Source organism: Larus michahellis, chromosome 4 (assembly GCF_964199755.1).
Source record: "Larus michahellis chromosome 4, bLarMic1.1, whole genome shotgun sequence".
NCBI classification, from domain to species: domain Eukaryota; kingdom Metazoa; phylum Chordata; class Aves; order Charadriiformes; family Laridae; genus Larus; species Larus michahellis.
Genome location: NC_133899.1, coordinates 28,087,353 through 28,111,039, shown reverse-complemented (window position 1 = coordinate 28,111,039; position 23,687 = coordinate 28,087,353). Strand labels below are relative to the sequence as shown.

The following is a 23,687-nucleotide window of genomic DNA, read 5'->3' as shown; positions in this document are numbered from 1 at the left end:
AATTGATTTTTTAAGAGTTTAACAATGCATTTGGGACTTCACATTATTTAGATCTACCTTCTTTGACATGTTTAGCCACAGAAATATGACTTTCAGCGTTCAGGTCCATCCCAAGATCAAAATGATTTATCTAGAATAGGAAGAACCCAGCTTTCTCCTAGTCATCTCTTGCTTCTTATAGCTAACAGCACAAGTGCAAAGTGGCCACAAACAACAGTTAATTCATATAGTGTTGCACAAGAATGGACAGAAGGGGTCAAACTGAAGATACATTCAGTCTGGCATTCTGTCTAACAGTGGCTAAAAGCATATATAAATCTCACAAAAATCCAATGCCAGAAATGAAGGAGCAGCCAAAGAATTTGGGTAGATAAGAAAATTCCTGTATGACTTAAGCCATCATTGTTACATTGTAGAAAGATGCTGTCAAAACAAGCTTTCAAATCATCTGGTACAGGTGATCTTTCTTTCAGAGAAGGATGTACAGATCTAATAAAGGATCTTATAGAGCATGGTTTTGCCCCATCCAAGATAGATGTTTACTGTGGTTATTGCTTATAGGTATGGTAATGTTATAGAAAAGCTAAAAATTTAGCCCATGAGAAACAGTGATTTAGAGTCTTACATCAGGAACACCCATGTACAGGAAGAAATTGTTTTGTTTGGAGGAAAAACCAAAACAATCAAAACCACACACACGAAGTTTTGGGGGTTTGGTTGGTTTTATATGCCATGTATATTGAGTTTTATATGCCAACAGACAAAAAAACCCACACTAAGGGTTCAGATGCAATAAAAAGTTTCTAAAGATAAGATAATATGTAACTATCTGTATACTAAAGATAAGATAATATAGAATCATAGAATCGTCTAGGTTGGAAGGGACTTTTAAGATCATCAAGTCCAACCATCAACCCAACACCACCAAAACCACCACTAAACCATGTCCCTCAGCACCATGTCTACCATGTCTTTTAAATACCTCCAGGGATGGTGATTCCAACACTTCCCTGGGCAGCCTGTTCCAACGCTTGACAACCCTTTCAGGGAAGAAATTTTTCCTAATATCCAGTCTAAACCTCCCCTGGCACAACTTGAAGCCATTTCCTCTTGTCCTCACTTGTTACTTGGGAGAAGAGACTGACCCTCACGTCTCTACAGCCTCCTTTCAGGCAGCTGTATAACAATCTGTATATTTCCTATGAAAGATACTATGTCAGATCACCTTACGTTTCTTGCATAGGTAAGACTATACACATGGGTAATCTTGCACATGGTACATTATCATTTGCCTGTACACAGGCAAACAAAAACCATTCCTAACCACATCAGCTAATTCCCCAGAGCACAAGATGCAGGTATCACTGCGTTCTTTATCACAGCTAATCATGGTAAAAGAAGGAAACATGGTTTACCCTCTGTTCCTTTAACTTCTGGCTAGTGAAACAATAACAAGGATATGAGCTTCACCCAAACAGACACAGTGGTTTAACAGAACCTAGTTTTGCCTGTGAACAATCATTCCACGAAATAGTATGTTCTGGAAATCTCAATGTGAAAAGAAGTATAAAATTTAAAATCCTCTTTGAAAATGCAACACATCACTTCAGATGGTGTATTTATGCACTGCTCAGACATTAATGGCACAATACACATCAAGGCTCAAAAACATAAAACCAAAGACAAGTAATATAAGATACTTTAGGTTATTTTTAATATAGAATATCAGGGAAGGACAGAATGCATCCATGAAGATAGCAACCACGGTTATTACTTCCAGTATAACATTACTTTCAACCACACTGTGAAGCTTAACATATTAAAGAGCTATCTGCCACCTCATTTTTAGCTTTTGCCACTTGCTATTTGTATTTATCTTTAGTTAGTAAGGAAACCATCATCTCTAGGTAACAGCACATGGATTAACTCTATAGGTTTCAAGCAGAGATCAATAGGATCTTCCCCTACCTTCAAATATTCTGAGGTACATCATCATTACTGCCTTTCCAACCCTTCCCCTACGAAGATAACTGAAGCTCCTGAAATGCTGAATCAGTGGGTTACAACTGGTGAAGCCAAACCTCTCTTGTTGCTTCCTCTCCCATATACCTATCATGTTATTCTTCTGTATTTGAAGCACTGTGCCCCTAAAACATTGGAATGCCCCATCTGTACTGGGTATAACTAGTATTAGATCCTGTGAGACCAGTGAAGGTGTGAGGAAGTACAGAAAAGGTAAAAGAGAAGCTCTGAACCTAACGGAAAGATATTGTATGGATTCCATCAAAGTAGAAACAATCATTTTTATTACATACATGTATTTTTTACTTCAGTTTCTTAGATGAATGTGTCACTTTAAATGCACCACTTCTGTGATGTCAGTCAGCAAAGCAATCCAGGAAAAAATTATTTTCCTAGGTTTCGATTTGCAGAGTCACAGAAAAGATCCTTTGAGTTTACCTGGAACAGATCCTCTGAGAGATATGTCATTCTGCAGCTTAGTTCTGTTTGCAGAACAGGATCTGAAACACGTTGCAATTCCAGTTCGGACATAAACATTGGACCACAGTTTGTATCTGCATCTCCAAGAATTTCTGCTGAGACAGAAAAACAAAGAGAAAAAAATTCCTTGATGAGCTGGAGCAATAATCTCCCAGTCAACTCATGTGGCAGGATGTGAAGCCTTTCAGGATTCAACAATGGGACATGCAATGTTAAAGAGAATTATTTCATCCTTACATGGCTTATTGTATATCCCTTGAATTATTCCTGTGGGGAAAAAAGAAATAAGAAATATCTATCTGTGGAAACTGAAAAAATAAAAGAAATAAGAAATATATAGCTGTGAAAATTGAAAAAATAAAATCAGTTTTATCATCTGTAGATTTCTAACAAGGCAAGTGTTTATGATAATTTAAGAGCTGTATTGTTCATCATACCATTATATGCTTAATGAGCTTTATCACATGTACTGGAAAGAGACTGGAAAGGCTTCTTCATGAAAACGTTTCACTGTTGTGTGAATGAAAATAAACCTGTATAGGGTCTTTTTCAAAGGGATCATTTGCTATATAATCCAGCATTTATCATGCTTTTGCAGTCAGCAAGTGTTTAAAGCACCTTTATGAATAATGTACTGACAGCCCATGAACTAACTTTAGCCTTCTGCTATCATAAAGAGTCAAAGAATGAATTTTAAGCCTAACTGGCTATAATTATTGCCTAATTAACTATAATTATTGTTCACTTTAAGACTACATGTCCACATTTCATTTGCATGTTGGTTTTTATATCCATGACTTTAAGCACTGAAAACAAGGATTTATAAATAAAAGACTGCTCATCAGGATGCTGTTATATAGCTACATAAGCAACACATTCTCCATCCTATAAACAGACATCATGTTTCCATATAATACAAATAAAAACTGGTCACAAAACTGAAGATACCCATAGACACCCAATCCACAGAATTCTTACAACTATATCTGTGAGTGACTCATTCTGAGAGAGAAACTGAGTATCCACTGCAAGGTTATATATACAGAGATACACACCCTGAAATATATGAACTTTTACAGCCATTGATGTAACAATTAATTTTACCCCCCAAAATAATTAGCAAATAAAATGATGGACCTGCATTGTAACTGTTGTGGCTATCAGGAAATAGCCCTTAGTCCTGACTTGCAATAGACTGAAGAACATGTGATCTCACGTACCACTGGACAGATACAAAAAATTGGGAAGAAAAGTGGAAACACAATCACAGATCATTTCACCCAGAACAGATTGTTTCGTATTCAGTGTTGACTTTGCTATCAAAGGGACTTGGAAACAAGATTTTCTGTTCCTTCCTGACACGAACACACTCTTGTCTTGAAAGCAGCTCCTAGCTTTGATACGATGTTGTTTCCTTAGCAATATCAATGAATAATGTGCTGTGTGTTCAGAGGTGGGGAGGGAGGGAAGCTAAATGAAAAATCATCAGAATGCAACAGAACTCAGTCTGGGATTATTCCAGATAATGTAAAAGCACAGGGCATTCCCCTATGGTAGTTAGTCCAGGGCATTTGCCTCCTCTAAAAAAAATACTACATCAGAAACAATACTACAAGATTTAGAGAGATGAGCATAAAAAATTACTAGAGAAACACACTGTGTCTAGATTATCATTGCATGCGGGAGCTGGTTTTGAAAAGTGTTAGATATTTACCGAACAAAGGGCGTCCTAAATGGAATTAAATAAATTTTAAAAATAAATATAGAGGAAATACAAACATGTTATGCCAGATACAGCTATGAACGGTCTGGGTAAGAATGAAATATGCCTAGTAGACAGGTTCTCCCTTTAACGCGCATTTGCTAACTCTCTATATGATCCTGAGCAGTGTTTGAATCTTACCGCAGATTGATCTAGATCACTAATTTATTCCTACACCGCAGTGTTCTTAATGCTGATTGTCCTCTAAAAACACTGCCTTAAACAAGCTACTTGATGAAATGCCTTATGCCACGGAGCCTAACGTAACCAATCTCCAAACAACATTCAACAAACTACTTTCAAGTAGTAATATATAATGATAATATATAGCAATGTATATTGGTAATATATAACGTACCAAAACATATTTTCAAGGCCAATTGTGGTATAGCTGGTCCAAAATGTTAGGTAACACCTAGCTTAAAAAGCTTACTCTCTGTATAACCAGTTCAAATGCGAATCAGTTCAAAACTAAGCAAATACTCTTATTTCTCTGAGATTATTTTTGCCATGTGTTGAACACATTCTATTTCAGTCCACTTCCTACTGGTCAAGGGTTGATAATGTGAGATATGCTTCTCTTGTCAAATTCATAAATGTGAAAATTAAAAGGACAGAAAACCAGCTGTTTGATCACTTTAATTTACACAGATTTTGATGAAGCAGTGCAACCACATTTGTGTTGTAACACCCTAATAATTATTTCAGTTTAATCATATTTAAACCCATAGTTAACAAAATGAAGAGTTTCTACATGCTTGCAGCAGTTTAATTAAGCAAATACAGAAGTACATTTTCAGATAACAATAGAGAAAGTGGGATAAAAAGAGAAGGGAGAGAAAGGATGGGCCATTGGTTACAGCACTAGTTTCAACTGAAAAGAAATAAATGAATTTCCCTGTTTTACCACAGCAACTTATCCCTGCACTGCTTTGTGCAAGCCGTTACGCATGCACCTCAGCTACTCATCCGGAAAAAAAAAAGGAATTTCCATATTGTTATAGCAATATATGAAGCTAAAATACATTACCGATTATGAGACACTGCAGTATCACCTCGATGGAGTGACAAAAACAATGAGGAGGAGTGCTGCGTAAGGGGACACAGAAATAGTCTGAACTGCCAGTGTTAATACCTGTCCTATGGGAATCAATTTGAACAATGGTCAACCTAAGTGTTTTTGAGAACTGAATTTGACTTAAAAGAATAAAATACATACTTTATAAGTCAACTTTTTTATAGGCAAGTGAGTACTTGGCATGATTTTTGTTCCAATTGTAGAATATTACAGACAAAGAAGATTGAAGACACAGCTTGAATTAAATCCAGTTCTCGGAATAGGAATGCTAATCGTTTCATTGCAGCAATTGCCTGTAAATTTTTAATACTGGATTTTGAACGTACTCTCTGAAATTGTTTCAGATACTGTTATAGAAAAAACTCAGAATCCACATAAATATCATGGAGAAGCAATAACAGTCTAATTGTACCTCCAGTTTGGGCAAGCTGCCCTGGTGATGGAGAACGGAAACCCTGGTGTGGTCTGTTCTCAGAAGTCCGAGCAGTTGGATGGTCCATATAAACTGAATGTCGCGTTAGGATTCTCTCTGCTGCTCTGGTCAGCCTCGGTCTTTGACCTTCACTGAGCTCCCCAACACTATCATCAGAATCCTACATAGAACAGCAACATCAGAAGAGCAGGAATAAAAAACACCATGTATTTCTTCCAAAACCAGGCACTGTTATCTATTTACATTAACCCTTAGAGCACTCATAAACTTAAGTCTATACTATTAGCATTGAATAAATAAAACTGAAACTGAAGATATTATCATCTAACTGGATTTGAAAGCAAGACCTACATTTATCAGTACTGGACAGAAAAGAATCACTTACAGCCAAAGAATATCACTTATTTTGTTAGTGGTATGCCAACATGAGCAGAACTTAAGTTATATTTTTAGCACGTGAATTCTTTAATGTCACACATATGGCCATTGTTGACTATCTGACCTTGTAACATTGAAAGCACCTAAAAGCTATTGACTGTCTGTTGTTGCAATTCAAATAGGGATGGTTCTCTGGATTCTGACTTTCAAAGCTGCAGTGAAAAAACAGCTTGCTTCTATGCAGGAAAACAGGTTGAATACACATACACACATGTGCGCAGTATCATTTTAAGGTGATACTAGTAACATCTACAAGAATATTCTTTCTCTTATAAACAAGAAGGTACGCTTGCACACACCTTGCCAGAATCTGGGGAGTTTATTAGTGTCTTGTATGGACAGACTAAGCAGTCTGTGACTATGAGAAAGGGAAAAGGCAAATTAGAGATGCATTTGTGCTAATGAAAAAATATCACTACAGTAACAGTCAGACTCAGAGCTGACACTGTAGAAAGCTTTTCACTAAGTCCATCCACCAGAGCTCATTAAGTAAAATAAAGACAGACAAAGGAACAGTTGAGGAGGTGAGTGAAGTTAGTAATTATTTAGACTAAATTAACCAAGACTGAAGGAAGAAACTGCATGTGTATCAATAAAATCACAAAAAGCAAGATCTGCTGTAAATAAAGTTGTTCATGAACCATATTGCAGTCTTCACAGTTCACTTCACAGAATCACAGAATGGTAGGGGTTGGAAAGGACCTCTGGAGATCATCTAGTTCGACCCCCCTGCCAAAGCAGGTTCATCTACAGCAGGTTGCACAGGATCATGTCCAGGTGGGTTTTGATTATCTCCACAGAAGGAGACTCCACAACCTCTCTGGGCAGCCTGTTCTAGTGCTCTGTTACCCTCAAAGCAGAGAAGTTTTTCCTCATGTTCAGACAGAATTTCCTATGTTCCAGTTTGTGCCCGTTGCCCCTTGTCCTGTTGCTGGGCACCACAGAAAATAGTCTGGCCCCATCCTCTTGACACCCCCCCTTTACATATTTATAAGCATTGATGAGATCCCCTCTCAGTCTTCTCCAGGCTAAACAGACCCAGCTCTCTCAGCCTTTCCTCATAAGAGAGATGCCCCATTCCCTTGATCATCTTCATAGCCCTCCACTGGAATCTCTCCAGTAGTTCCTTGTCTTTCTTGAACTGGGGAGCCCAGAACTGGACACAGTACTCCAGATGCGGCCTCACCAGGGCAGAATAGAGGGGGAGGATAACTTCCTTCGACCTGCTGGTCACGCTCTTTTTAATGCGCCCCAGGAGACCACTGGCCTTCTTGGCTACAAGGGCGCATTGCTGCCTCATGGTCAACTTGTTGTCCACCAGGACTGCCACGTCCCTCTCTGCAAAGCTGTTTTGCAGCAGATACAGTCCTGTACCGGTGCACGGGGTTATTCCTCCCTGGGTGTAGGACCCTACACTTGCCTTTGTTGAACTTCATTAGGTTCCTCTCTGCCCAAGTCTCCAGCCTGTCCAGGTCTCGCTGAATGGCAGCACAGCCTTCTGGTGTGTCAACCACCCCCCCCACTTTTCTGTCATCATCAAACTTGCTGAGGGTACACTCTGTCCCCTCATCCAGGTCATTGATGAATATGATGAATAGTGGACCTTGTACTGACCCCTGGGGAACATCACTATTACAGGCCTCCAACTACACTCTGCACCACTGATCACAACCCTCTGAGCTCTGCCATTCAGCTAGTTCTCAATGCACCTCACTGTCCACTCATCTAAGCCACACTTCTATCATGATTTGGGCCAGACTGGCCACAGAAAATGAACGATCTATGAGGATGTTATGTGAGTCAGTATCAAAAGCCTTGCTGAAGTCGGGGTAGACAATGTCCACCACCCTCCCCTCATCTACCCAGCCAGTCATCCCATCATAGAAGGCTATCAGGTTGGTCAAGCATGATTTCACCTTGGTGAATCCATGTTGATCACTCCTGATAACCTTCTTTCCCTCTACATGCTTAGAGATGACATTCAGCATGAGGTGTTCCAATACCTTCCCAGGGATGGAGGTGAGGCTGACAGGCCTGTAGTTCCCTGGGTCCTTCTTCTTGCCTTTTTTAAAGACTAGAGTGACATTGGCTTTTCTCCAGTCCTCTCCTGTTCTCCATGACCTTCAAAAACGATTGAGAGTGGCTTAGCAATAACATCTGCCAGCTGCCTTAGTACTCATGGGTGCATCCCATCAGGGTCCATGGATTTGTGGGTGTCAAGTTTGCTTAAATGATCTCCAACCCGATTGTCCTCAACCAAGGAAAAGTCTTCCTTTCTCCAGACTTTCTCACTTACCTCAGGGATTCCTGAGAGCCAGCCTTAGCAGTAAAGACTGAAGCAAAGAAGGCATTCAGTAACTCTGCCTTCTCTGCATCCTCTGTCACCAGGGCACCCACCTCATTCAGCAGCAGGTCCGCATTTTCCCTAGGTCTCCCTTTTGCTCCTGATGTACTTGAAGAAGCCCTTCTTGTTGTCCTTGACAACCTTTGCCAGACTTAATTCCAAGTGGGCCTTAGTATTCCTCATTGCATCCCTGCATACTCTGACGACATTCCTCTATTCTTCCCAAGTGGCCAGTCCCTTTTTCCACATTCCATAAACTTCTTCCTTCCATTTGAGTTTTTCCACAACCTCCTTGCTCATCCACACAAATCTTCTGCCTCCTTTGCTTGATTTCTTACTCATAGGGATGCATCGATCTTGAGCTTGGAGCATGTGATGCTTAAATATTAACCAGCTCTCTTGGGCCCACCTATCTTCTAAAGCCTTAACCCATGGGATTCTTCCAGGTAGGTCTTTGAAAAAGGCAAAGTCAGCTATCCTGAAGTCCAGGGCTGCAATTCTACTTTTTGCCCTGCTTCTTCTACACAGGATGCTGAACTCTACCATCTCATGGTCACTGCAGCCAAGGCTAACCCCAGCTTCACACCTGCAACTAGTCCTTTGTTTGTTAGCATAAGGTCCAGCAGCACACCTGTCCTCATTGGCTCCTCCACCATCTGTGTCAAAAAGCTATCATCAATGCTCTGCAGAAACCTTCTGAACTGTACGTGCCTGGCTGTGTTGCCTTTCCAGCAAATATCAGCTTGGCTGAAGTCCCCCATAAGAACCAGGGGCTGTGCTTGTGAGGCTATTTCCAGCTGTCCGTAGAAGGCCTCATCAACTTCCTCTTCCTGATCCTGTGGTCTGTAGTAAACACCCACAACAATGTCATCCATATTGGCCTGTCCCTTAATTCTTACCCATAAGCTCTCAACACGTTCTTCATCCACGCCTAGGCAGAGCTTGATACATTCCAGTTGCTCTCTCCACCACCTTGCCCTGCTGGCCTGTCTTTCCTAAAAAGTACATAGCTGTCCGTGGCAGCATTCCAGTCATGCAAGCTATACCACCACGTCTCTGTAACTGCCATGAGATCACGGCCCTGCGACCGCACACCTCCAGCTATGGCAGTTAGAGTAGACACCCAGTCCAAACTGCAGGACAAATGTGCTACACTGGAACAGTCATGTACACACCTTGAAAGCTAGGTACATGTGATACTATGGACAGCTAACTTATTTATAATGCTTAACCTTCAGTGTTTTTAAAAAGTTTTACATGAGAACACAGCTAACAGAAGTGTGATCACTTCCAGCGGGGAATGAAGTGTATGAAACTGTTCTCTAGCCAACAACAAGGATAAGTCTGAAATATTTTATCTACTTTTGAGTAAGAAATTATCACTTCAAAAGTACTGTATTGGAAGGAAAAGGACTGTAAGTTACCTCCAAATGGTACCTTCCTTCTTTTGCAGCAACAGGTGCTTGATTTAATTTGGCTAAAAGAGTCAGGACAGGATCCCTGTGATAGCCTTTACCCAGTCTTCTCACTACTTGCCCTTCACTGGGAGGATCATAATCCTAAAATAAAGAAACAAAATCCACATAATACATGATATAAAAACTGGTTTTTGTAGGAACTTGAATCTTCTTACTTTAGTTCACAATTAAGCTTTTTTCTTTTATAAAAGCAGTTGTTACAGTTTCCATATTGAGAACTTGTGCCATAAAAATCTAGGCATTTAAAAATAAGCAAAATGATGCACTGTTTTCTCCTTTTACCCACAGACGTGCATAGTCTTCATCTGATACGCAAGACTGCAATGCTTAGAGAAGAACAAGGTCATTTAGGCCTTCAAAGTTCAAGGAAACAGCTAAATCCTCAAACATACTGGTTGCTAGCAATGATCTGGCCGCAGAGCTGGTCTCCCCAGCAAGGATTTAGCTTCCTCAGCTAGAGAGCCTCGTTTGAGGATGGAGGACTATTGGAAGGAGTTACGATCCAGCTGACAAAGACAGGGAAGAACATATATCAAGCATCTTCATCCAACCTGATGAAGAGCACTTTAATTTAGGTTCACCTGATAAAAGAATTTAAAAGAGGAAGCACAGCAGACAGAGGAGGTATCCAAAGGGAAGCCCACAAAGGGAACTTTTACAATCTTGATCAAGAGGGAGCGTATTTTCCTCAAGTGCCTATACACTCAGATGGCAAAGTCTGGACAATAGACAGAAAGATAAGCAAGTTCAGGGCACAGTCTCAGAACTATGACATGAATTAAATCATGGATTTTCAATGGGAAAGTATGCACAAGGAGGGTATGGCCATGTACGGGTAGAATTGTTTAGGAAGGATAGGCAGGGAGAAGAAAAGAGGACTCCTACTCTAGGACATTTAAAATTTGCATTATTGAAGTTGGGAAGGACCTCTGGAGATTGTCTAGTCCAACCCAACTGCACAAGGCAGCACCAAAAACTGTGTCTGGCCACCCCCACAGTAAAAACATTTCTTACATTTAAACAGAATGTCCTGAATTTCAGGCTGTGTCCACTGCTTCCTGTCTTTTCAGTGGGCACCACTCAGAAGAGTCTGACTCTGTCTTCCTTACTCCTTCACACCAAGTATTTATCCACATTGATAAGATTCCCCCTGCAAGCCTTCTCTTCTCCAGGCTAAACAATCCAAGGTCTCTCAGTCCCTCCTCATATGACAGATGCACCAATCCCTTAATCATTTTTGCAGCCCTTTGCAGTACTTACTCCAGTAAATCTGTATCTTTTTTGTACTGGAAAGCCCAGAACTGGACACAATACTCCAAATACTATCTCACCAGTACTGATTAAAGGGGAAGGACCACCTCCCTTGACCTGCTGGCAATGCTCTTCCAAATGCAGCAAAGGGTGACAGCGGGTGCCTTTGCCACAAGTACATATTGCTGGTCCATGTTCAACTTGTCCACTGGGATCCCGAGGTTATTTTCTACAATGCTGCTTTCCAGATGGCCAGCAACCAGCATGTACTGGTGTATGTAGTTGCTCCTCCTCAGGTGCAGAACATGGCATTTCTCCTTGTTGAACTTAGTGAGATTCCTGTCAGCTCATTTCTCCAGGCCAGTGAGGTACCTCTGAATGGTCACACAGCCCACTGCGTATCAATCAGTTTTGTATCATAGATACTACACTACACTACATCTGCAAACTTGCTGATGATGAGGTCTGCCCCATCATCTAGGTCATTACTGAATACGTTGAACAGCACTAGAGCTAGTATTGACCCCTGGGCATACACCACTAGTGACTGGTCTTCAGCCCAGTAGCTCAGCCAGTTTTCAATCCCAGGTGAAATAATTCCTTGAATTCACAGACCTCCATGAGCCTATTGATGGTCTGAGTCAGGATGAGAGGGCAAAGGAACACTGGGAATGTTGTGGTCAGGGTCTGCTTCAGAGCACCTGTCCAACAGAAAGTAAGAGGAGGCTTTCTACAAAACATTAAGAGGGGTCTGATGATTGCAGGTCTTCATCCTCATGGCAGATTTCAACTATCTGGATATCTTTCAGAAGAGCCATACGGCATTGTGGAGGCAGTCCAGGAAGATTTTAGAAATCTCTCTGGAAGTCCCTTCCAATCAATACTATTACAATTTCACTATCAATTTATTTTTTTATTCTTTCGTAAAGAAAACAGTTTGGTTTAAGCATAGTATCACTTTACCTGATACTATTATTTATATGACAGTTATGTTCTACCAAGAGGCATTACACAAAGTCAGAGAGGGAAAATCCAGGCATTTGAGGAAAAGTGCTAAAAAAGAAAGGGAATGGAGAATACCTTCACTTGGGAGGCTTCCAGGACAATGGAGTGAAGTAAATGTCAGATAAAAAACTATTCTGAAGTTTTAAGCAGCTTTATCTAACTCCAGCCTCAGCTAACCTACTTTAATGATTTAAGCAGACAAACAATTAAAAGATGGCTCAAAGCAGAAATAGCTCAGAGCATAACAATGTTTAAGACATCTTAAAATTAACACAACAAAGAGATGAAAAAGCTTACTAGCTATGTCTCACCTACAGAAGTAAATAAATAATTCAACTTTTTTTTTCAATACAAATTAGGTTGTATAATGTGGGTTTTTTCTTTGGCGCTCTGAAATTCTAACATTCTTTACAAGTGTACAGTTTAAAAGAGTAAATTTAAAAAGTTTCTAAATCAAATGCTTACAGCACATCCAATTTATCAAGATGCTCAAGGCAGAATACCACACTAACTCAATTTCCTTGTGAAACATTTCCTTACCATTTCATTGGCATCTTGTAAAGTACTCTCTAAGCTCTCAGCAAGGTTTGGAAGAGACGGTCCTCCTTCTGCTAATGCTGAAAAATATTTTAAGTTACAAATACTAAAAACCATGCAAGATATAGGAAAGAAAGCCAAGGCCACATTCTTTAATAACTGCAGCACGGTGCTTTAGTAAAGTTGGAAATTCCCACTACTGGATGTGTATTACAAAGACATACTTTCAGCTTCCAAGAAAATCACTCTTATACTTTGCTTTCAATAAAAACTTAGTACCACATGCTACTTGTGCAAGACAGTTCCAATTATTTTACAAGTTGATCTTATGACAAAAGAGCAGATCTAATCTTTTTCATTAGTAAGCAGAAGCATTTTGTTCAGAGACAAGGAAAAGAGCAATGAGGTCTCTAAAATCCAAAACCATGAACCAAAAAATAAAGGCCCAGGTTTATTAGCAAATGTATGAGATCTAACTTTAGTAGACCGGAAGAGAAGTTTATAAAAAAAAAAAAATTAATCGGAATTTTAATTTCCACAGATTTGTCTAGTTAGTTACCTCTTGCAGCCAGAATCTGTCCATAGCTGAAAAGTACCTCCCCTTCTGAGATGGGTCTGTCCGCAGTTTCTGTTTCTGTGAGGATAAGGCTGCTTTCCTGTGTGGACTGCCCAGAACTAACTGTAGGTACAGGTGGTGGAACCTCTGGATTGCAAGGAAGCGATTCGAAGGGCCTCGCTGACAACTGCTGAGATGGGAAAATCAAGGCCTCTGGTTCTTCATCATTAGCCACTGACATCTCACTATAATGTAAGAATATGCATTATGAACACACCAAAATGCACTGAACAATACAGACTGAAGTTTTAAATCAATACTGAAATTAATTTGCGAGTATTTTTCAAATGAAAGAGGACAGCATTTTACAGAATGATCCAAGAATCAACACGGTTAAATAATATTTTATGAATGAATTTCTAGTTATAACTAAAAACTATAACATTTATTCCCACTAAGGTAATAGGAAATACAAAATGCTAATAATACAATATTTCATTGTCGCTACATTTATTTCTGGCAGGTGTAACAATACCAGTTTACCAACTACAGTGTTCAACAGGACAATGAATGCGGACCAATACATTCTGAGAAAGGTCCTGATTTCACATTTTCCCCCAAATATAAGTCAAGTAATGAAAAAAAAGAATCCTGGCTTATCTCAATGCCTCCTGATATACACATTAATCATTTATTTACTGACTTTTTGAGGATATATCTAGAAATAATATATTTGTTTTTTTAAGACATGAGAAAACCACACAGCCTGTTCAACTCACACAGCCTTGGGACAGAATGGTTCTTCAGTTAAAGGACTGGGTTTCTCTTCTTCCAGAGGAAGTTCTGCATCATCCCATGGGTTTGGAGGCTTTGTACTTTCCACTTTTGCAGCTTTGGAGACCCATTCTGAGGCAGGAGGGCTTGGTGTGGTTGTGCTAGGAGGCGTATTGACAGGTGTAACCACAGGTGTGCCAACACGGCTAGTGACAGCTGGAATCTCAACTCCTGCACATGTGAAGCCAAATTTCAGACCAGCAAGGAAAGCAGGAAGTAAATCTCAGACAGAGAGTTAGTCCGTTCCACTAAGCACTTGTAACGTTTGTGGTATATTTTGATAGTTATGGAGAAAAGACTAGATTAAGACTAGTTTCTTTTAAGTACACTGTTGGCACCTGAAGGAGCTAGAGTAAAACTTCACTTCCTTACTTCTTTTAATTAGGGAGACTGCTCCGCATTTTAAAAACTAAGTTGCTTTATTTGGAGAGTGTAAATTTGGCTTAATTAACATTAAGAACACAGGAAGGAGGAAAAGACAGCTATGCTTCTGATGTGAAAAAGCATGGAGGGGTAGAAATCAGACACCATAGAAATGTGCATTAAGTCTGAAAATAGAACTGTTACCAAATAGAAGATGTTTGCTTTTTATATGAATTAGCTCCTAATTTTTGTATTATGTGGGTTTCCACTTGACTTACAGCCTCAAGAATATTTATCCTGAGAGATAATGTGTCTTTGAAGAAGAAAATTAGAGCCAGTAGATTAAAGCATATTTGCTACTTCTAAACTTCAATTATTATTTTCACTACCTGTTTCTTTAATTTTTTCATGTTCGTGAACATCCCCACTCATTTCTGTAAGAGACAGAGAAGACTCTGGAGTTTTGACTGGAGGCAATTCTTTTTCTGAAGGTGGTGTTTGTGGTGGTGTGGCCTGGGGTGTTGGCAATGGAGTAGGCACAAGAGACTCCTGAGGGAAAAAAATTGTAATCACACTTATTTATTATCTCAATGCAAAATTCCTATCTCCCAAGTATCTCCAGAGATAGCTGAGGAAGAAAGAGAACGGCAGGTTATCACAGAACAGGAACAGCTGTTGCTTAGATACATGCTTCATGGATCTAACTCATCCATCTAAACATGAAGTTGCACCAGGCTAAATGATACGCCTGGACAAAATAAATCAAAAACCAGTAAATTATGCACTAGAATTATTACATTTGGAAATCATTAGGAATAGAATAGCACAGAACAGAACATTTCAGTTGGAAGGGACCTACAATGATCATCCAAGTCCAACTGCCTGACCAGTTCAGGGCCAATCAAAAGTTAAAGCATATTGATAAAGGCATTGTCCAAATGCCTCAAACGCTGACAGGCTTGGGGCATCAACCACCTCCCTGTGAAGCCTGTTCCAGTGTTTGATGACCCTCTTGGTAAAGAAATGCTTCCTAATGTCCAGTCTAAATATGAATTATATGATTATATGAATTTTAATAAAGCATTTGATGCAATCTTAAGCAAGAAAATATTCTGTAACTTGGATAAAATTGAGTCAGTATGACAAACTCATGGTAAGAGACTCAATTAAAAACAAGATTACAAACAAAGCAATAGCCAAGACAGTAAAGCAAAAGCCAATTCATGAACATGAATAAAATAAGCTCATAAAATAAGCTCAAACACAGTTGTGACATTCTTTAAAAACTGACAATGATGGAGATAAATCTGACAAGCAAATATGATGGAGTTTAGCTTGCTACAGAGGCATATTATCAAACTTTTCAGGTTTTTTCCAGCCCTGTTCTCTGACATTTCACAAAGAAAACAAGATAATGTGGCTAAAGGAAAGCTTCCAGGCTAAAAACTCTTATGGGAAGTGGAACATGCTAACACATTTGGCAGTTCACACACAACTGTGAGACACCATCAACATCAAAGAACTTGGTAACTGGGCAGCTGAAGTTCTAGATAGGAAACTTCACATTAAGAAGAGGTAGATTAAGAATGCATAGACTACATATTCGAGAACTTCTGCTATAAGCTGTGCAGAAATGGAAGAAGAAGAAAAAACCTAATGAATGTACAAGTTACCCAAGGGGTAACTATTATCCACAAATGTGGAAAGACTTAAAAAAAAAATATAATTAGCTACCTGAGATTCCAATAAAGGCAGGAGAATATCATTACTGTAGCACAAGGCACTGAGGAAACCCCATCTTGCATACTACAACGTATATCAACATATTAGTGTTACCCATGGTCAAGACCAATCTAAATGGGAAAACGTGCTGTCCGTCAGCAGAAGTCAAAAAATGGTATACATACAGACAATTGCTTTATTTAGCCTAATCAAACAGAGCCCAAAAAGGACAAAACTAATCTCCTGAAGTGCCCAAATGAATATATGTAGTAAGGAGAAAGCAACCGCTTCAGCCTAACGACATTTCAGTTTAAGCTGGTACAGAAACAAGAAGCCTTAAGTGGGCTATTAGTAAATGTAGAATGGTTATTAAAAGAGGTTTCTAAGTATCAAAAGAACAACCTCCAAAGAACAGTTCCCTTTAACATCATACCCTCCTTAACCTGTAATGGAGTGGTGAAGAGCTCTTTAGATGCAGGATGGCTGTATTTAAGCCTGCAGCAGTGAAATGATTACTTTTGACTGCAGAATAGTCTGTCGGTCACTCACAGCAGGCACTAGGTGGTATTTCAGTATATATGCACTGTAGCAGGATAGAATAATTGATCTCACTTTCAACAAAGCTTTGAATAGTTGGATTTCTAAGTGCAACAATTTCCACATTCATCCCAAAGACATTATACAACACCAGACTGTAGCACAGCCATGTGGTTACCAAAGAGCCAGCTGTCATTTGACTATCAAAGGGAACAGAGAAAATTATCCTGTATTACAGGAAGCTCTACTAATCATTTAAGCATTTACTGAAAACTACTGTTTTCAGTATGAATTAATATTCATTTTTACAGATATTAAAGAATGGCTGCAAGCCCGTAAGACTAAAAATAGCATCGCTCTCAGCTTCTATTTCTTCTTGTAAGAAGAAATTAGTTTCTTCATATTTCATTTCTTTGCCAGAAAGAAGCACAGCTATTTTTGTTGAAAATAACAATCTTTTGACAACATGAAATTAAGTATCAAGACTTTCCTTTAGAAATCAGTTTTGTGCTCAGCCTTAAAGTACACAAATAAATATAGCAAGCTGCAACTAGCACAAAGGAATTAATTCTTTTTTCTTTTCAAAATTTTTTTTAAAGTGAAATAGGTTTAATCTTATTGCTTGCTGGGATATAGTAAGAAATAATAAAAAAATGCAAATCATGCATTTCAATTCATCAGTTTTTTTCTGTCATCTTTGTCTTGCACATAGTTAAAGAATCATGCCACGAACAAATGATCTGTTAGAACTTCAGCAGCGAAGTTTAAACAAAACGGACTCTTACCATCATAACTGTTGCACTTGGAAGAACATTTGTAGCAGGAATGGCTTTCTGAGACTGCCTGTTACCCAGCATGGCTGCAATTGTCTCACTGAGCACTTCATTTACAAAATGACTTATCATTTCCGAGTCCACAGGCACACCAGCATTGATAAAGAGTTGAAATCCTCCACCACCTGCAACTTCAACTGAAAACAAAGAAACACAAAACACATATCCAGGTCTCACTACTTAAAATGCATGTACTGTACAGCAGCATCATGAACTTTTAAGCATTCCTTTGCAAAAAACGATTTTTTTAATTTTACAGATAAACAACATAGAGAAGCAATTCAGCATCATAAAAGAAGGCAGCAGCAAATGGCAGTGACATCACAGGAGAAATGCATTTGTCTCCCATTCTCACACATTTATAAGGGAGGGAATTGTTGATGTATCTAATAACAAAAGAAAGGCAAACAAACATTACAGGCTTAGCAAAATGCCAAATCTGATTTAGATGGCCAATAACAGAAGCTGATTTATACAGTTGTGTCTTTCATGTGTTCTTTTTCTTTTTTTTTTTTGGATAATTTATTTCAATGGCCTTATAATTCTTGCTCTGTCTCAACAAAAATTAAAGCACGCACTTTTGCATTTTATAGTTTCACTGGTTCAGCCTTACCCACTCTTAGGGTCAGGCAGCAGCTACCTACACAGCTTGTTAAAATTAGCCAAAAATTGGGATAACCTATCTGCTGAGAACAGTAACTCCTACTTACCAATGTTAGATGTTGCAGTCTCACTGTCTTCACTCTCTGAGGTGCTAGCATTGGGCAGTGTTTCTTTCTGAACTGTGTACATCCCACTGATAATTTTTGACATTATTTCTTGTTCCACCCTAGCAGAATAAAACCTGTTTAACTATCAGCAAACACCAAGACACCTAAAAGTATACATAAGCATAAAACAAAAGAGCATTCTTGACATAAAATGTAAGGCAGCTCAAAGGAAAGAGAAGAAGGGAAGGAGAAGAAAGGAAAGGTATTCTTATGGAGTCATTCCTTCTTCCATATATACGCTCTCACCACTTTGTTGTATTGTAACTCACCAATTTATCAACCTGTTTTCTGTAGTTTCTCTCCTTTCAATCAGTTCATCCAAAACATCAGAAGACTGCTGAGGAGCAGAAGCCACTGGAGGAAACAAAGGACCATTGTATTTTGGCAAGGCAACTTTAAACTGTCCATTAAGCTCTAGAAGAGGCTCAAAGAATTCTGGAATTTCATCCCCCTCCTCTTCCTGATCCTAATAAATAAGAAGTAAATTAAGTTATGGTGAGTTTCTGGAAGGTAATGTCATTCAGGTAACCAATAATTTTTTTTCTTTGAGAAACATTTGTAGATGTGTCACGGCACACAAACCACATTCTCCTTTCTTAGTACGTTGACGTTAATTGATACAATTCTAAACTTGGCAAATCATAAATCTGTGGAGGTATAAGGCTATAGGAACTGCTAAGTAAAACATGATTTGGCTCATATTTCCTGCCTGTGCTGCACAGGACAGGGAGTCAATAGTAACGTTAGTACTTGAGAAATTTACTTGTGACATAAGTCAGTTTTTTTTAATACGTACTCCAGAAATGCTCCTCCTTTTGAAAAAAATAGGTTAGGAAACTTCCTACAGTTACTTGTTGGGTTAGGTAGTTTTGTTTGGTTTGGCTTTTGTTTGTTGGGTTTTTTTTAGAAATTAAACTTCTACTTTAAAGTCTTCCGTCTGAAAAGATATATTCTCAAAAGTTAATGAGCAAGCATCCAGTCAAAATCCTAATAAAGTTGCCAGCACTACACATGAATAGTTTACACATACTTTACATGTATGTTTACACTTTCATTAACTTCAGCTGCTGAAAGTTAAAAGGTATTTCTGGGTAACCAATTCACAAGATCCTTGCAGGCACTTTGAATTTAACCTTAATGTGCTATTTCTAAAAAGTTACGGAAGCTAGCTGGTGCGCGTTACAATGTTTGACTGTTTCCAAAGATGCCACCCTCCTTTTCCCCCCTGAGCACATACGCAGCATTAAGTCTCAAAAAGCAGTCACCATCCCATATCATAATGTACCACTTTAGAAATGTCTCCCGATGGATGAGAACCTGCATCTTTCCCTCATAATATTAAAAACAAATGTCTCAAACAGTAATATGATTCTCTAAGAAGAAAATTTGGTATGCCAGAAAGAGATGAAGAGCTGAGCCCTAAATTACCAGTGAGAAGCATGCAATGATGCATAAAAGAGCTCACTGTAAATCTACGTTTACTAAGATTAATCTCCAACACTGTGAAAGGAAAAAAAGGTCTTCTTTTCCCTGACATAAATTAAATTTCTTTTTAACCCATAAAATAAAAAGTTATATATATTTTCTATGAATAAAATAACAAATCACTAAACCCAGGAAGAACAGAGAAGGGGGGGCGGGGGGGGGAGAAAGAAAAAAAAAAAAAAGACTAACATTTTCCTGTCTCCTTCCCCAGCCCAGCATTAATACTTCTCTCCTACCTAATATACTTTAAAATTGAAAAGCCAGATAGGTCCATAATGGGTTTTACAACAAATAGCTATTGGGGAACGGGATCCATCTGGATCTTTAAACAGAAAGCTTTTCTTCAAAGAAAAGCTGTAACTTACAAAGCAGGCAAAAGAGAATATGTATATTTGGTTGACAAACAAAGATCTCTAAACCATTCCAGGCATAGAAATAAGACAGTAATGTTAAACTTAGAATGGCACTGGATGCTTTATAAGCTGATAAGCAGTTAATTCTGTTAGGATATATGTATTCATAACCATAATTCATTCTGACAGCAAAAGTAAAGATGTCTCAGTCTAGTGTTTCATTATCCATTTTATTCTGACTGCATTACTCCATACATTTTCTTTGATGTTGCCTATTTAATACATTTTCTGAAAGTATGCAAAATACAAACATCTGGATTAAATAAACCAAGTACATACAAGAAACCTTACATATATTTAGTAACTTCTGACAAACTTCTGCAGTTCTCCTGTATTTCTAAATTATATGCAAAAATATTTTATATTTAACAGTGCACAAATCCAAAAGAAAATTATTTTCATTTTGGGGCGATACGTTATCTCTGCTGAAATAAAAAAATAATATAATAGTCAGTATTTAATTATACAGATTGAACTTGCACATAGATCACTTTGTAGACCAATTCTGAATAATCTGCACTCAATTCCACACTGTACCTCCCTGGAGACTGTTGAAAATATCTATCATGGCTCCCAAACAAAATATGTCATAAATTAGAAAGTCTTTCAGATATGATTGGAATATGAATCATTGTACTTTATTATAAAGTATCAAGCTGATATTCTATTTCCCAAATTATGTTCAGATAATTAAAAGAATGTTTGAAATTGTTAGGTGGTATAGATTAATTTTGTTCCATTACCAAACACGTATATGCACAGTCTTTTATTAAAGCTGTCTAAAACTTAGTCATTGATTTCTTCCTGACAGATTTCTAAAGCAATTTTCATGGGCGAGGTCAGGCTGCATTGCAGGTACCACCTATGATCTTTTGTCTGAAAAGCTATATGTTTAAAAAAAAAAAAAAAATCACTGCCCCAAAGACCATTTATGGGAAACCAGGGCTGAGGAAAATATGTTTGCTCTGATCTCTGCAGGTTATATATTTTGTGGTGGTATTCAAAATGGAAGCAAAAATTCTGAGAAACAAGTCCCCGTCTTGCAATTAGGGCATATTCAGAGAGAGCAAAAAGTGTTTCTAATCTTAAATCCTAGTAAACTTCTTGAAGGTATTGCAGGATGTACCTGCTCATAAGAGTTGGAGAGTAGACTCATTAAATCTGAGAGTCTGTTCTGGGCTCATGTTAGCTGTGCAAGTTACTCACTCCGGAATAAAGCAGGGTCCATGCAAGTGCTGCCCTTACAAAACCTCTTCTGAACCTACTTTGTTGTAGGTGGAACAATTGATCAAAAATAAAGAAGTGTGTAAATCAAAGCTGTAACAGCCTTTTCTGCTTTATTCCAGATGTGAATTTTCTTATTGAAAGAAATTTCTTACAATGAGGGTGGTGCGACACTGAACAGGTTGCCCAGAGAGGTGGTGGAGGCCCCATCCCTGGAGACATTCAAGGCCAGTCTTGATGAGGCTCTGAGTAATCTGACCTAGTTGAAGATGTCCCTGCTCACTGCAGCGGGGCTGGACTAGATGACCTTTAAAGGTCCCTTCCAACCTGAACCATTCTGTGATTCTATGATTCTAAAAGCACCTGAATCAACTATTTTGGAAGATGGAACTCTGGGTCTTTAAACATTAGACAGCAAGGTTGCAATGGGAGAACAAGGCATATCACCTCTTCCTATGGCAGAGCTTGTGTTGTGTTTTACAGGTTGGGACATGCTGCATTAGTCCACAAAACTGTTAAAACAAATTACTGTTAGGTTAAGTGATAAAAGGCTTGTCTCCACTCATACAAAGGAGCACAGAGGAGCAATGATAGGTTGTAGAACCCAGATAACCTAATATGGCAATCAACCACTCCAACCCAACTACTCCTAGGGCTACCACAGGAGAGGGCTCAGCCCCAGTATCCAGGAGTGAAACCCAGCAAGATGAGCCCATGGAAAGATTCTCCATAGCACCTTTCTTAAGGTTGGGCAGGGCCATTTGGATGAGGTGATGACATGGTGACTTATGATAGGATGCAAGATAGAGTATTTTGGGATGGTACACTGTTTATGTAGCGTTTACAGGGAGGAACCAGAGATGTGGGAAAATAGAGAGATAAGGGGACAAAAGGGGCTGGCTGCGCATAAACAAGTGGCTGGTCCTGACTCCTCACTGAACTTCATTTCCAATCATTTTCCTGAGTAAGGTGCTTTCAGGGCATTGCGTATTCAGGTGCCAGAGTAGGGGAAGGCAAGGACCCAGGGCCAGCTAGTGGGTAGAACATCTAACACCAGATACCAGAGGGATCTGCGCTGTATGTGTGTATGTCTGTACATACACGCAAGCACTCATATATCCCAGACCTCCATCCTGAATTGCCAGCGAGGGGAATTGGATCAGCACGTTGGTGCTGTTTGAGTACTGATCTGTGCGGCCACTCATGTACATGTATATAGCCAGTAGTGGCTATACATGCTCAGTCTCACTGCTGGCTGGACCTGGCAGCAGGCAGCTTGGCAGCCTTGCCTCTGTTGGGCTACCAATGCTAACAACTAGCATTTCAACTCCTAAATATATCGTAAATGTGTATCCTCTAGTAGAAAAGGTAAAGCAAACCCAAGAAAAAGGAAATGCCTGGGCCAGGATCCTGAAGACTTTTTGCAATATAAACCGGGGAAGAAACAAAAGACAACAAGCAATAAAAAAAAAAAAAAAAGAAAAAAAAAAGAAAAAAGAAAAAAAGGCTATTTCACACAAGTACTTATCCTCTTCATTTTTAACAGAATTAAGTTTTCATAATAAAAGGAGTGAGGGGGAAAGACAACAATAAGATATTTTCCTATACAGCATTTTACGCACATTTTTTCATTAATCTGAAGCGCCTTTTAGAACAATAACTTCGCTTTCTTTCGATGTCTTAAATACCCCTGCCACTCCAGAAGTTGATTTTATGCTTCCACATTGTGTTTGTCTTGCACATTTTTAAGAACACAGTCTGTGTGGTCATAGGTCAAACACATGTTTTACTTGAAACATTTTTGGTATTGTGGTTAAAATATATCCCATTGCCAAAAAGGAAAGATAAATGCAATCCAGGAGAAAAATTAAAAAAGAAAATATGAATAACTATTTTTTGCATATAAAAAAATCAACATTGCAGCATTTTTTTAGTTCATAAACTGATTTCTTAAATAGATTTCTTATTTTTATAATAATAAAGCTTCTTCGTGCAAACAGAAGAAAGTTGTACAAATAGATTTAACTCCTCCGCTCCAATAACATAAGGTAAGTTTGCAACTAAAAATGCATTTCCCTACTTTTGAAAGGTAAACCACCTCTTAAGGACTGTTTTAAGTAAC

The 23,687-nt window shown here is 38.7% G+C and overlaps 1 protein-coding gene across 5 annotated transcripts in view; it reads right to left on the bottom strand.

Moving 5' to 3' along the window:
• The window catches only part of KIAA0586 (KIAA0586 ortholog), a 76,913-nt gene that overhangs the window by 27,574 nt on the left and 25,652 nt on the right, over positions 1–23,687 (bottom strand). For 4 of the 5 annotated variants that reach the window (XM_074583628.1, XM_074583629.1, XM_074583632.1 and 1 more), the window contains 10 exons: positions 18,713–18,909; positions 18,384–18,502; positions 17,626–17,810; positions 14,971–15,130; positions 14,164–14,389; positions 13,388–13,629; positions 12,832–12,908; positions 9,982–10,116; positions 5,755–5,935; positions 2,461–2,597 (listed from right to left, as the gene is read on the bottom strand). In XM_074583628.1, the coding sequence (XP_074439729.1) occupies positions 2,461–2,597; positions 5,755–5,935; positions 9,982–10,116; positions 12,832–12,908; positions 13,388–13,629; positions 14,164–14,389; positions 14,971–15,130; positions 17,626–17,810; positions 18,384–18,502; positions 18,713–18,909 (1,659 nt within the window). The remainder of the gene's footprint in view (positions 1–2,460; positions 2,598–5,754; positions 5,936–9,981; positions 10,117–12,831; positions 12,909–13,387; positions 13,630–14,163; positions 14,390–14,970; positions 15,131–17,625; positions 17,811–18,383; positions 18,503–18,712; positions 18,910–23,687) is intronic. The other variant, XM_074583631.1, reaches the window with a different exon arrangement.